This window comes from Leucoraja erinacea, chromosome 25, assembly GCF_028641065.1.
Source record: "Leucoraja erinacea ecotype New England chromosome 25, Leri_hhj_1, whole genome shotgun sequence".
Taxonomy (NCBI): Eukaryota; Metazoa; Chordata; class Chondrichthyes; order Rajiformes; family Rajidae; genus Leucoraja; species Leucoraja erinaceus.
The window spans coordinates 9,035,094-9,050,601 of NC_073401.1; the positions used below are offsets into that span (position 1 = coordinate 9,035,094).

Genomic DNA, 15,508 nt, shown 5'->3' on the forward strand with positions numbered 1-15,508 from the left:
CATTGCTAGGGGTTTTGAATTTAAGAGTCAGGAATTCATAATGCAGCTCTATAGGACTTTGGTTAAGCCGTAGATTCAGGGACAGTTTCTTCCCAGCTGTTATCAGGCAACTGAACCATCCTACCAACATCTAGAGAGCAGTCCTGAATGACTATCTATCTCTTTGGTCCCTCCAACTATCTTTGATCAGACTTTACTGGACATTATCTTGCGGTAAGCGTTATTCCCTTTATCCTGAATCTGTACACTGCGGACGGCTCGATTGTAATCATGTATTGACTTTCCGCTGACTAGATAGCAAGCAACAAAAGCTTTTCACTTTACGTACACGTGACAATAAACTAAACTCAACTCAATTGTGGAGTATGGCGTGCAGTTCTGGTCGCCCCATTACGGGAAAGACTTGGAGGCTTTGGTCTGGGTACAGAGGAGGTTTACCATAATTCTGCCTGGATTAGAGGCATGGATGGAGTGGATGTGGGAAGTTTTTTTTCACTCGTGGGATAGTCCAGGACCAGAGTTCATAACCTCAGAATAAAAGGACGGACCATTAGAAAGGAGAAGAGGAGGAATTAATTTTGTCAGAGGGTGGTGAATCTGTGGAATTCATTGCCACAGAAGGCTGTGGAGGCCAAGTCAATGAATATATTTTTAAGGTGGAGATTGATAGGTTCTTGATTATTATGGGTGTCAGAGGTTATGGGGTTGAGGGAAAGATAGCTCAGCCGTGATTGAATGGCGGAGTAGATTTGATGGTTCGAATGGTCTAATTCAGCTCCAATGCCATGCCCATGACTAGACGCTTTCAGCGACAAGACGAGGTTGGATAGAGTTGTTTTCTCTGGAACTTTGGAGGTTGAGGGGAGAGGTGATAGAAGTATATAAAATTTTGAGAGACAGATTGGGAAGATAGTCAGAATCTTTTTCCCCAGGGTGGAAATGTCCAACACTAGAGGGCGTAGCTATAAGGTGAGAGGGGGGGGAAGTTTAATGGAGATGCACAGGGCACATTTTTTGTTTACACTGAGAGTGGCAGGGGCCTGGAACACATTGCCAGTGGTGGTGATGGAAGCACATACGATAGTTGTGTTCAAAAGGCTTTTAGATAGACACATGGGAATGCAGAGAATAGAGGAACGGATCATGTACAGACAGAAGAGATCAGTTTAACTTGGTCTCATGTTTTGGCTGAAGGGCACCGTTCCTGTGCTGTACTGATCTATGTTCTAAACACAAGAAATCAGGGCACCAGCTTGACACCCGGTCACAGCGATGGATCACAAAGGCGTCTACATTCCCCATGCCATGACACACACCAATGACTGTAGGAATGACCACTGTCCTTTCTGCTCTATTATCTCCATCAACAGGGCCTCAAAACGTAGGCACTGTTGTGAGATCAATGTTGAAATTCTCAATCCTCACATGGCTAGCTAGAGTCATAGAGTCATACAGCGTGAAAACAGGCCCATCGGCCCAACTTGCTCAGTTAGCGTCTCAGTTATTGCTGCAAAACGGAACTAATCTGAATGAAACAACGGAACTCAGTGAATCAGGCAGCATCTCTGGAAGGAAATGGACAGGCGACGTTTGAGGTCCGGATCTTTCTTCGGGCTCAATAAACACGTCTGTCCATTTCTCTCCATTGATGCTGCTTGACCCGCTGAGTTCCTCCTCCACACCAGATATCAGCACCTGCAGCCTCTTGTGTCTACGCTTTTATTATTATCCTTTAATGACGAGACAATATTTTGGACAAGGCGTGAATTCAATCATATCACAAATCACTAAGTTGCCTCACGGTGGTTACGATACTTCTTGCATCTGTGGGATCAAAATCCATACATACTTACAACAGGCCAACTGTGAAGACAGTGCAGCCAAAAAGTGAGTGTACCAACTACTGGCTAATAAATGAATACTTGATGTTGCAATAGTGTTGTTGCCTTGATCATCAGCCCTTACTGTTACAGTTAAGTCCCATTGAAGGGATCCACAAGAAGTACTGCCTCAAACAGACAGCTAATATTTTAAAAGACCCACCCCACCCTGACGGACACAAAGTGCTGGAGTAACTCAGCAGGTCAGGTAGCATGTGTAGGAAAGAACTGCGGATACTGGTTTAAATCGAAGGTAAACACAAAAAGATGGAGTAACTCAGCGGGACAAGCAGCATCTCTGGAGAGAAGGAATGGGTGACGTTTCAGGTTGGGACCCTTCAGTCCATGATAACACTGAGTTACACCCGCACTCTGTGTCCTTTTGTGTTCTTCAAAGATGCTGCCGAACCAGTTGAGTTCCTCCAGCACTTTGTGCCCTTTTGTGTAAACCAGCATATACAGTTTCCTGTTTCCACACCAATCTGACCATGCACTCATCTCGCTGCAACCATCGGGAAAAGATACAATATCTCGCTGCTACCATCGGGAAAAAGATACGAGATACACGACATCCAGGTTCAAGGACAGCTTTCCCCAGCAACCATCAGGCTCTTGATCACTGCACAACACTAACCCCAACCCTACCTCAGCAATGGTTTACTATGGACTTTGTTTCATTCAGTTTAATTTAGTTTAGAGATACAGCATGAAAACGGGCCCTCCGGCCCACCGAGTCTGCACCGACCAGCGATCCCTACACATTAGCACTTTCCTACACAAGGGACAATTTACATTTTATACCAAGCAAATGAACCAGCAAACCAGTACGTTTTTAGAGTGTGGGAGGAATCCGACGATCTCAGAGAAAACCCACGCAGGTCACGGGGAGAACGTACAAACTCCGTACAGACAGCAATCTTGGTCAGGATCGAACCCGGGTCTCTGGCTCTATAGAGCCTGTCCCACGAGCATGCGACTGCATGCGGCAAGCGCGACCAAACCGGGGGTCGCGCGGAGGTCGGGTGATCCCCGTACAGGGCCGGTCCTACCAGCATGCGACTGCATGCGGCGGGCACGACCAAACCAAAAGCGGGAGCCGCACTTAGGTCGAGTGAGTGACGTGAAGTTCGAGCGAAGTCCGCGGGAAGTTCACGAGTGACGTACAGCATCAAGATGCTGTGTATGCCCGTCGAGTTGGTGCGTACGGCATCGAGGCAGCTGCGGGCCGGCAGGCCGTTGCCGCGCGGAATTTTTGAACACTGTCTGTTTTTTGGAGCCCCGCGCGATGTCGGGACCAGCTCCGCACAACTCCATACGGCTCCGGCGATCGAAGTGGGACCGGCCCCGCGAGGCCGTACGGCTCAAGCGACCACGTTAGGTCGCGCTTGCTGCATGGAGTCGCATGCTCGTGGGACAGGCCCCGTAAAGTAAATACCACCAGGATACACGTCAATTTATTGATCTATGGCAGTAAAATTAAATGGTCAAACCGTGACTCGTTTCTGAACTTAACCAAATATATTCAAACAATTACAGTTCTACAGTACATTGGAAACTGTTTATAGTCATCCTAGTTTCCAAAAATGAAGCACTTTTCACATGGAGAAGAATACAATTAAAATTCACACGGAATCAGATTTAAAGTGAAATTAAACAGAATACTTGAAATACTCAGACCAGGCAGCATCTGTGGAGGGGGAAAGATTTAACATTTCAGGTTGATGTCCCACATTCACAGACTGAAGGTCAACTCTTTTGCTCTCTCTCACACACTGCCTGACCTTCCTACAGTAATTCTTAGCACAAAGTGATTGTATTTACAATTTAAACATTTCCATTCTTTATAAGAAAGCAAAAATGTAAAAAATAACTGGAGATGCTGGGAATCTGCAATAAAAACAGAAAATACTGGAAATACTCAACAGGTCAGGCCGCATCTGGCAGAGGGGAAAAGTTCTGATGAGGGGTTCTTCAGCCTGAAGCTCAGTTTCTCTTCCCACAGGGGCTGCACAGTGACACAACTGGTAGCTGGTGCCTCAGTGCCAGAGACCCGGGTTCGATCCTGACCTCGGGTGCTGTCTATGTGGTGTTTGCACCTTCGCCCTGTGACCACGTGGGTTTCCCCTCAGGTGCTCCAGTTTCCTCCCAAATTCCAAAGATGTGTGGGTTGATAGGCTAATTGTCTTCTGTAAAAATTGCCCCTAATGTATAGGAGTGGATGAGAAGGAGGGATACCATGGAAGTGGTGTGAACAGACATCTATAATGAAGCATCTAGAAACATAGAAACATAGTAATTAGGTGCAGGAGTAGGCCATTCGGCCCTTCGAGCCTGCACCACCATTCAATATGATCATGGCTGATCATCCAACTCAGTATCCCGTACCTGCCTTCTCTGCATACCCTCTGATCCCCTTAGCCACAAGGGCCACATCTAACTCCCTCTTAAATATAGCCAATGAACTGGCCTCAACTACCCTCTGTGGCAGAGAGTTCCAGAGATTCACCACTCTCTGTGTGAAAAAAGTTCTTCTCATCTCGGTTTATAAAGGATTTCCCCCCCTTATCCTAAGCTGTGACCCCTTGTCCTGGACTTCCCTAACATCGGGAACAATCTTCCTGCATCTAGCCTGTCCAACCCCTTAAGAATTTTGTAGGTTTCTATAAGATCCCCTCTCAATCTCCTAAATTCTATAGAGTATAAACCAAGTCTATCCGGTCTTTCTTCATAAGACAGTCCTGACATCCCAGGAATCAGTCTGGTGAACCATCTCTGCACTCCCTCTATGGCAATAATGTCCCCTCAGATTTGGAGACCAAAAACTGTACGCAATACTCCAGGTGTGGTCTCACCAAGACCCTGTACAACTGCAGTAGAACCTCCCTGCTCCTATACTCAAATCCTTTTGCAATGAAAGCTAACATACCATTCGCTTTCTTTACTGCCTGCTGCACCTGCATGCCTACCTTCAATGACTGGTGTACCATGACACCCAGGTCTCGCTGCATCTCCCCTTTTCCCAATCGGCCACCATTTAGATAATAGTCTGCTTTCCCGTTTTTGCCACCAAAATGGATAACCTCACATTTATCCACATTATACTGCATCTGCCAAACATTTGCCCACTCACCCAGCCTATCCAAGTCACCTTGCAGTCTCCTAGCATCCTCCTCACAGCTAACACTGCCCCCCCCAGCTTAGTGTCATCCGCAAACTTGGAGATATTGCCTTCAATTCCCTCATCCAGATCATTAATATATTTTGTAAATAGCTGGGGTCCCAGCACTGAGCCTTGCGGTACCCCATTAGTCACTGCCTGCCATTGTGAAAAGGACCCGTTTACTCCTACTCTTTGCTTCCTGTTTGCCAGCCAGTTCTCTATCCACATCAATACTGAACCCCCAATGCCTTGTGCTTTAAGTTTGTATACTAATCTCCACCATCTGGACCATGCCCTCTCCTCACTGCTACCATAAAGCAGGAAGGACAGAAGCCTTAAGTTTCACACTACCAGGTTTTGGAATAGCTACTTTTCTACCACAATCAACCCTAATCCATTCTCGACAATACAATACTACAGCCCTCCTCTTTTATTAACACCAACATGTTGTTTCTCTAATAGAATCACCTGAAGCCGTATTTCGAGCTGAAAAGCCTCTTATCCATGTTCATCAGAGATGAAGCCTGACCTGCCGAGTTACTCCAGAACGTTGGGTTTTCCTTTCTTTTCTAATTATGTTTATGCACTAAAGTCATATTTTTGTAGACTCGTCTTTCTTTTAGAAATGTTATGTGTTATGTATAATTTGTATATACTTTGATTTTTGTGTGTATGCCTGTTTCTGTGTGTACGCGATGCTGTTTGCAAGCAAGATTACTTATTTAACCTGTACCTCATAATGCTTGTGAATATGACAATTAACTTGCTTTGACTTAGTTCGCCTGTTGATTATTTGCCCCCTTGGCTTTGATCATGTGCTAGTGCCACTTGATTAAACAGTGTAGCACACACCTACGTGACCTGTTCTGCACCAGCAATCAGCACTCCACTCTGGTCAATTGACCACTGTCCCCACCCCACCAAGTTTAAGCTTTATTTTGGAAGGAATTGCAGATGCTGGTTTAAACCGAAGATAGGCACAAAATGCTGGAGGAACTCATCAGAACAGGCAGCATCTCTGGAGAGGGTCAAGACCCTTCAGAAGGAAAAGTCACCCATCCCTTCACCCCAGAGATGCTGCCTGACCTGCTGAGTTTTACTCCAGCATTTTGTGTCTATCTTAAGTTTAAATTTTAATTTAGTTTAGAAATACAGCACGGAAACAGCCGATCCCTTGCACACTATCACTATCTTACACATATTAGGAAAAACTACAATTATACCATGGTTTGGATGGACCAAATGCTGACTGGTGGGACTAGTGTAGGTGGGACATGTTGTCCGGTGTGTGCAAGTTGGGTCAAAGGGCCTGTTTCCACACTGTAGCCCACAAACCTGTATGGCTTCTACAAACACGGAGAAAACCCACGCAGTCACTGGGAGAACTTACAAACTGTACAGACAGGACCCGGGTCAGGATCGAACCCGGGTCTCTGGCGCTGCGAGGCAGCAACTCTACCTCTGCGCCACCGTGCCACACACTCCGTTTCTCAACACTGGTGCCCCACACTAATTTTCAGCTCCCTTCTTTATTCCTATAAACCCACGGCTGCCACAGCCAAGTAAAATGCAAAAAATAAATTAGTATCGAATAGAATTAACTTTTGGAGCTGGTTCTAACCTTTGCATTGAGCCCCTAGTAGTGTCGACAAAGGCTCCCAAGTCATGAAGTTGCCACACAGCAGAGGTGAAAGAAGTCCACCCTTGATGGTTTAAATTCCACAAACCTCGCCTTATCATTTGGAAAGTGTAATCTTCAGGAGTCGAGAGTGTTCTTCCTGTCATATGTCCCGAAACTGAATTATAAAAATTCGTAGGTAGACAAAAATGCTGGAGAAACTCAGCGAGTGAGGCAGCATCAAAGATTCTAGAATCTTTGGGCAGCATTTATGGAACGAAGGAAATAGGCAACGTTTCGGGTCGAAACCCTTCATTTTTCGTACTTGCAGCAGCACACACCTACCGGCAATATTTTCATAGCCTTGCAACCCATATAAACTTCAGCGTTAAATAATAGTTACATAACTTTGTAAATCCGAAATGACCAAAACCCTACGAACAGAAATTAATTAATTTAATCCAGAGCAGCAGATTATTGCAGAGAATTCTTGTAAGGTTACACAGACGTTTGACTTACATCGGGGGTTTTTCATGGTAGATGGTCCGATATTGGTCTTCAAACTCGTCCATCGTTTCTTTGTGGTTTTGCAGACCCTGAGCGGAACGCGGCGGCTGCGATCGGAACTCGGGGCCCAGATGCCGGCGCTTGGGTGTGTTTCAGCCCGGCACGGGTTGCCGTGGGGACGGCGCCTCGTTACTTGGGCAACATGACCCGCCTCGGGACAAAGGCGCTGCCTCGGGTTGCTAACTGTCCCGTATCGGCCGGGACATGCCGTATATTGGGCGAAATTGGTTTGGCGCCTTGTCCCGTATTTGACTGCTCACTACTCGGGTCGAGGGGACTGTCGGGTTGGAACCCCGCCTCACCTCACCCCACCTCACCTCACCTCACCTCACCTCACCTGTCCCGACGTGGTGCAACCCATGGAGTGCAGCAGCAGCAGCAGCAGCGCCCCGTCGGTCGGTCGGTCGGCAGCCCGGTCGGTCGGCATCACACTTGCTGCCCACACCACCACCCCTCCTTCTCATGGCCGATCATCAGTTCATGAGTTGGATGGGGTGCCGGACCAAAACTCCTCAGCTGGCCCGCCGAAGGAGTAGGTGACGTTTCGGGTCGAGACCCTTCTAATGTCATGGACCATCTACAGTTATGAAGGAGTTTCCCCCCCGTCAAATAACGTTTACTTGATAGGAATGTTTTGAAATTAGGAAATGGTTAAACAGGATACATGCAGAGAATATGTTTTAATATCAGTCTGAAGAAGGGTCTCGACCCAAAACGTCACCCATAAACAGGATACATGCATAGAATATGTTTTAATATCAGTCTGAAGAAGGGTCTCGACCCAAAACGTCACCCATTCTTTCTCTCCAGGGAGGCTGCCTGTCCAGCATTTTGTGTCTATCTTCGAATATGTTGGGTTCAGGCTGTTCTTCCTCTATCTCTATGACTTTCATGATGAGATCAATTCCAATTCATCAAGAATGCTGATGATACAAAGCAGGAAGGCATTGTGGGCTGTGAGGAGCAGGAAGGGAGGCTTTAGGGAGTGTAGATAGTTTAAGAGAACGGCACAGATATAATCAGGTGGGAAATAATGTGAAAGAGTGTGAAGTCATCATCTTTGGCAAATAAGCCAGGTGAAGTATTTTGTTTAAGTAATGAGAGTTGAAAGATATTGGTGTTCTGAAGGACCTTGATATCCTCGTATCACTTAAAGTTGACACTCATGAACAACATGCAAGTTGGAAGACAAACCATCTGCTGATCTTTTTTGCAGGAGGATTGGAGAACGAAAGTAGAGACATCTTTCTCAAATCCTGCGTCAGACACACGGAAAATTGTGTCCATGACTAACAAAGGACGTATAGAGGTTGACATGATTGATTCATGGGATGGAGTAGTTTATCTTATTAGAGGTGGATTAGCCTTATAGATTTTGGAGATTAGAATAATCGGATATGATCCCATTAAAATGAACAATATTCTTACAGGGCTTGACAGAGATGATGGTTTTCCTGACTGGGACATCTAGACTTCAGGTACCACATGGTTAAAGTAAAGGATTGGTCATTCAGGATGTAGGTAAGAAGGGTGGTAAAGAACTTTTACAACTTGTTACTCAAGAGAGGGCTGTGGAGACTGTCACTGAGACTATTCAAGACAGAGGTAAATACATTTTGGGATTTTAAGTGAATCGGGGGATTGTGCGGTTATTACAAGAAAGTGGCGCAGATGGAAAATATCAGTCTGTCTTATTGAAGAGCAGAGCAGGCACAAGGGACTGAATGGCCTGCTTCTATTTCTTATGTTCTTGCAGTGAGAGCACAGAACTCATTGTGGTAAAGAAAGGATACATTAAAGGGCAATTTAAGGGTAGACTTGAAGGAACGGGGAATGCTGATAAGTTGTGATGACATACATGTGTATAAATAGCAGAACAGGTTTGTTGGGATTGGATATCTTAATTTTGTAAAGTAAAAACAAAGTCAAACATATAAATATACTTACTGAAGCATTGCAGTTCAGGACTCTGAGGATGAGATGCATATTTTGTACCCTCGGTTATCAGTATACTACGTGATTACATTTCCTACTCTATTAAAGAATAAGGACGTTCACGATAAAAAAGCAGCATTTTATATGTTGTCATCTCCTAATAAAATGATCTCTTCATTAAATGCACTGAATAATTACGCTTACAATATACCTCAAAATGTATACTTTTAATTAGTTACATAATTAAAATTTGTACATTTTTAAAAATACATCACAAACATTAATCACAAAAAAATTAACAGCACAGTTAAAACTTCAACTGTAAACAGATTTTGAAATAATTCAAGATTCGCTCAATAACTGATGCATTAAAACCATGTCCCCATCACATTAAAAAAAAAATCACTCAAAGAATAGCATCAGTCACATAAGCAGCTTCAATTAGAATTTAAAAAATGCTCCTTGACTTATTGCAGAACCAAGTGTCACCAAACATCAGCCAATTTGTGTGCCTTAATTTTCAGTAGTTTGGCTTTCCGATGTCAACACCTGGAATCATTGAACATTAATCATCCTATCTAATCGGAAGGTGAATTTGTATAAAATATCCATTAAAAAAGTGAACGTATCAAGGAATTAGGGAGAGCTAAGAGGAATAATGTTGTGAATGACTGATGCCACTTTATAAAGTATCGTGTATTCCAAAATTACCCACATGATTTCAGAATTTTTAATAGAAAGGTTCCTGTGAAGTGAACATGCTGTTCACTTGTTCATTTGTTGTGAAATGTTACTAGAATTTAGAAAGAAATGAGAAAAGCACCAGTGGTTTTCTACAAGATGCACTGTCCCTAGAGATAGACAAATGGGCTAATTTAGTTAATTTTAACAACAAATAATGTCAGCAATTTAATTCGGAAGTAGTTTATCTCAGTGCCAATATAAACACCTGAAAATTGATACATACATCAGAACATTAGAAAAAGTGGAATTTATCCAACATTACAGTTAATGGAGCTTTCTTAAATGGGATGTAATTAATCGGGTACTCTATAATCCTTGTCCTGGGGTTGATCACCCATTGGGAACAGATAGGATTTTCCACATGTAAATTCTGTGATTTGGTTAAAGTGCAGCCTGCTACTATATATCCGGTAAACGTCAATCTCTCCACAAGAATGGTTACATATTTATTGATGACTAAGATTTGAGGAATCACTGATGACTACATTGACTCTGTGCAGTCTTTATATCCAAGTGGAAACTCAGCACCCAAGTAAAATAATCCATCATCATTGTAAGGTGGAGACCTTTAGTGGAATCATAATCCTCGATTCCATGTTCCGGATCAATGGAACTGTAATAATTGAGAAAAAGAGTACAATTATCTTTTTCACATCACATAAATATCAATACACCATTTATTCTTTGCCACCTAGTATATCTTGGTGAAATCTGGGCAGTTTAATAAAACAAAAGTACCAGATTGAGCCAGTTGAGAAACTATTTGGACCTTGTAGCTAAGCAGGTGAAACAAAATTAGATATCATAAGAAAGGTTTAGAGGGATATGGGGCAATGCAGGAAAATGGGACGTCCACTGAGTAGCATCAGCAATGGCTGCGTCGCCAGCAGTCTGTCCTTTCCTTCTTTGTGTTTTAATAGTATGTGTTAAATGTATGTTTTTACTGTTCTTTAGCTTGTTTTATGTGGGGGGTGTGGGGGTTGGGGAAACTTTTTCTAATCTCTTACCTCGACGGAGATGCGATTTTTTTTCTGAATCGTATCTCCGTCCGCACTGCGGCCTAACATCGAGGAGTTGGCGGCCTTTGCTGCAGACCGACTTTTGAGAGCTCCACCGAGGGTGCCTGTGGACTTACCATCACGGAGCCTGCGATCCCTTTGCCAGGAATTGACCTCGGAGCTCCAACCGTGGGTGCTTGCAGACTTAACATCATGGACCTCGCGGTCTCTGGTCAGAGTCTGACTTTGGGAACTCCAAGCCGCGGGAGCTTCGACCGCCGGCTGTGGGAGCTTTGATCGCCCCGACGGACGGTTCTACTGCCCCGACCACGGGAGAAATAAACAGGAAGAAGATTGGACTTTTTTGTCTTCCATCACAGTGAGGAATGTGGGGAATCCACTGTGGTGGATGTTTATGTCAACTTTTATGTAGTTTAGGTGCTTTTTTCCCATGTGGCTGTATGGTAATGCGCATGTCACTATACCTTAATTGGTACGTGAATATAAAACCTTTGAAACCTTTGATTAGATGGGGCACTTTGGTTTGTATGGGTGAGTTGGGCCAAATGGCCCGTTTCCATGTTGTATGAGTCTATGAATATTACTCTAAATAGGTTTTGATGTCATGGACAGCTCAAGTTTAATTTTCTAGAGACCTTAGCACTTAATAACAACTTACTGGGTTTCCAGCACACTGCCAATTCTACAGTACTACTCTATTGATTTATACGTTCTAGCAGCTCCCTACTGCTATATAGGGGGAAACAAAGTCATTAAAACATGTCATTTAGAAGTAAATAAGAACAGTGGTTTTTCGGTTCAAGATGGGGAGGAGACAAAATGTAGATATTGCCAATATTCTTGATGTTACTTGGGGTGTTTAATGTAAAGAGTTTCTCCAGTGATAATTAGAGGTTGAATTTCCAGTTGGGTGCTGAGAGACAAAGAAATTGTTTCATTCTTGCTCCGCTTTCAATTATGCCTTTTTTTTTTTTTCAAACGTCGCTGGAATGCATTTTGGAAATGTGCGAAGGATTTTCAGAGGCAATATCTTTAGAAAGTTAAGGAATTAAATAAAATAATTAGAAGTGATCAAAACTTTAGCCAAAGCTATAAGTTTTAGCCTTAAATTTGGCATTTGTCTGCCAGCACTTCAAATTTAAAGTCTTCTAATTTAAGTCTTTCTATGGCCTCTCTCTCCCTCTCTGCCTCTGCCTCTCTCTCTAAATATCTCTCTATTTCACTCTGTGTCTCTCTCTGGGTCTATGTCACTATGTCTCTCTCTCAGTGCCTCTGTGCCTCTGCCTCCGTCTCTGTTCCTCCGTCTCTGTGCCTCTGACTTGTGCCTCCGTCTCTGCGCCTCTGTCTCTGCGCTTCCGTCTCTGTGCCTCCGTCTCTGTGCCTCCGTCTCTGTGCCTCTGTCTCTATGTCTCTGTGTGCTGTTCCTTCGTTTTATGCTGGGCACGGTTGAAGCTATGTAGGAGACTGAAGGCAGAGAGGGAGTGGGATGGAGATTCAAAGTGACACCAGTAGTGAGCAGTAGCTCAGGGCCACCTCTGGGAAATAAGAGGAAGCATTCTACAAAGCCACCACCCGATCTGCATTTGTATTCTCCAGAATTCACTGAGTGCAACGCAACAAATTGGGAGGACTATTTGGGTCCTTGTATGGTGGGAGGAGGAGGAGGAGGAGGATGGTGTTCCATCTCCCACAATTGCACAGGAAAGTTCTGAGAGGAGCTGAATGGTCGATGAAGATGGAAGAGCGGGGTGGTGGGGGGTTGAGGGGTCAGAATGAACAAGTCCTCCAGAATGGCTTAAAGGGAAGGGGAGACGAAGATGCCCATGGTGGTGGGATCGGAAGAAGAGAGCAGAAACTTTGGAAGATGATCTACTGATTGTGGAGGCAGAGGGATGAAAGATGAGGACACACAAGGAAGGATATATTTGCTTTGAGGTCAGTGCAACATTAGTTCACTGGATGCATTATTTGGATGAAAGGGTTGTCCTAGGAGGAAAAATTAAGTAAAACTCCCTGGATTAATGAGCAGTGACTTCATATGCGGGGATTGGATGGGCTCATTTTGAATGGCTATTATTGTCACTGCAGTTAATGATTTACACACCAGTGCATTGGAAGGAACTGCAGATGCTCGTTTAAACCGACGACAGACACAAAAGGCTGGAGTAACTCAGTGGGTCAGACAGCATCTCGGGAGAAAAAGAATAGGTGATGTTTTGAGTCGCGACCCCTTCTTCAGAGATGCTGTCGTACCGGCTGAGTTACTCCAGCTTTTTGTGTCTGTCTGTCTATACCCACCAATGCAGGTGTTTTTTTTTAATTTCTAGGCAAGTACAGTGGCTTGCAAAAGTATTCATACCCCTTGAACTTTTCCACATTTTGTCACGTTACAACCACAAACGTAAATGTATTTTATTGGGATTTTATGTGATAGACCAACACAAAGTGGCGTATAATTGTGAAGTGGAAGGAAAATGATACATGGTTTTCAAATTGTTTTACAAATAAAAAACTGAAAAGTGTGGCATGCAAAAGTATTCAGCCCCGAGTCAATACTTTGTAGAACCACCTTTCGCTGCAATTACAGCTGCAAGTCTTTTGGGGTATGTCTCTACCAGCTTTGCACATCTAGAGACTGAAATGTTTGCCCATTCTTCTTTGCAAAATAGCTCAAGCTCAGTCAGATTGGATGGAGAGAGTCTGTGAACAGCAATTTTCAAGTCTTGCCAGAGATTCTCAATTGGATTTAGGTCTGGACTTTGACTGGGCCATTCTAACACATGAATATGCTTTGATCTAAACCATTCCATTGTAGCTCTGGCTGTATGTTTAGGGTCGTTGTCCTGCTGGAAGGTGAACCTAACGCCCCAGTCTCAAGTATTTTGCAGACTCTAACAGGTTTTCTTCCAAGATTGCCCTGTATTTGGCTCCATCCATCTTCCCATCAACTCTGACCAGCTTCCCTGTCCCTGCTGAAGAAAAGCATCCCCACAGCATGATGCTGCCACCACCATGTTTCACAGTGGGGATGGTGTGTTCAGGGTGATGTGCAGTGTTAGTTTTCCGCCACACATAACGTTTTGCATTTAGGCCAAAAACTTCAATTTTGGTCTCATCTGACCAGAGCACCTTCCTCCACATGTTTGCTGTGTCCCCCGCATGGCTTGTGGCAAACTGCAAACGGGGCTTTTTTATCAACAATGGCTTTCTTCTTGCCACTCTTCCATAAAGGCCCGATTTGTGGAGTGCAGGACTAATAGTTGTCCTGTGGACAGATTCTCCCACCTGAGCTGTGGATCTCTGCAGCTCCTCCAGAGTTACCATGGGCCTCTTGGCTGCTTCTCTGACCAATGCTCTCCTTGCCCGGCCTGTCAGTTTAGGTGGACGGCCATGTCTTGGTAGGTTTGCAGTTGTGCCATACTCTTTCCATTTTCGGATGATGGATTGAACAGTGCTCTATGAGATGTTCAAAGCTTGGGATATTTTTTTATAACCTAACCCTGCTTTAAGCTTCTCCACAACTTTATCTCCGACCTGTCTGGTGTGTTCCTTGGGCTTCATGATGCTGTTTGTTCACTAATGTTCTCCAACAAACCTCTGAGGCCTTCACAGAACAGCTGTATTTATACTGAGATTAGATTACACACAAGTGGACTCTATTTACTAATTAGGTGACTTCTGAAGGCAATTGGTTGCACTGGATTTTATTTAGGGGTATCAGAGTAAAGGGGGCTGAATACTTTTGCATGCCACACTTTTCAGTTTTTTATTTGTAAAAAAATTTGAAAACCATGTATCATTTTCCTTCCACTTCACAATTATGCGCCACTTTGTGTTGGTCTATCACATAAAATCCCAATAAAATACATTTACGTTTGTGGTTGGAACGTGACAAAATGTGGAAAAGTTCAAGGGGTATGAATACTTTTGCAAGCCACTGTATACTTCGGGCAACAGTAGGATTTGGTGATCTAGGCATGTTATTCATTCCTTGTCCCTGGGACACTAGCCAACTCTTTATAAATGGAGACCAAAGGAACTGCAGAAGCTGGAATCAAGAGGGAAAAAAACACAAAGTGCTGGAGGACCTCAGTAGGTCAGGCAATATCTGTGGAGGGAATGGACTGGTGATGTTGCTAGTCAGGATGAAGAAGGGAATGCCGCCTGTCCATTCCCCCCCACCTCCCATAGATTCTGCCAGACCTGCTAGTCGTCTGCGCTGACTCGATGGGCCAAAGGGACTGTTCCCAGTCTGTATCTCTAAAGTCTAAAGATAGTCAAAAGGCTGAAGGTTACCTGTATAATAGACACATTCATCCCATCCGGCCTTCTGCCAAGCTGCATTCCTTGTTTCATGCCTGGACTCAAGATCTTTGTAAGCTGAGATTGATCAACAACATGGGATAATGAAAATAAGCACCATTTGTTCAATGTTCGCATCAACTTTAAAGGTTTTGCATAACTAAATAAGGACCATTAGCTTCAATCGGATGCATGAGCGGGTGATGGAACGATATAAATGGATTTTATAAATCCATTAATAAAATATAGCAACGTTTTATTATCGCCATAGGAAATGTTGAAA

The 15,508-nt window shown here is 44.0% G+C and overlaps 2 protein-coding genes across 3 annotated transcripts in view; both read right to left on the minus strand.

Moving 5' to 3' along the window:
• Positions 1-7,524, minus strand: part of cfap73 (cilia and flagella associated protein 73) — a 33,372-nt gene extending 25,848 nt beyond the window's left edge. Inside the window, exon 1 of one of the 2 annotated variants that reach the window (XM_055655633.1) lies at positions 5,509-5,636. In XM_055655633.1, the coding sequence (XP_055511608.1) occupies positions 5,509-5,552 (44 nt within the window). In that variant the 5' untranslated portion in view covers positions 5,553-5,636. Of the gene's footprint in view, positions 1-5,508; positions 5,637-7,177 lie in introns of those variants that run through there. The other variant, XM_055655632.1, reaches the window with a different exon arrangement.
• A 1,844-nt stretch (positions 7,525-9,368) lies between these two features.
• The window catches only part of nipsnap1 (nipsnap homolog 1 (C. elegans)), a 47,074-nt gene continuing 40,934 nt past the window's right edge, over positions 9,369-15,508 (minus strand). Inside the window, exons 9-10 of the mRNA XM_055655635.1 lie at positions 15,220-15,303; positions 9,369-10,517 (exon numbers count right to left, since the gene is read on the minus strand). Coding sequence (XP_055511610.1) covers positions 10,453-10,517; positions 15,220-15,303 — 149 coding nt within the window. The 3' untranslated portion in view covers positions 9,369-10,452. The remainder of the gene's footprint in view (positions 10,518-15,219; positions 15,304-15,508) is intronic.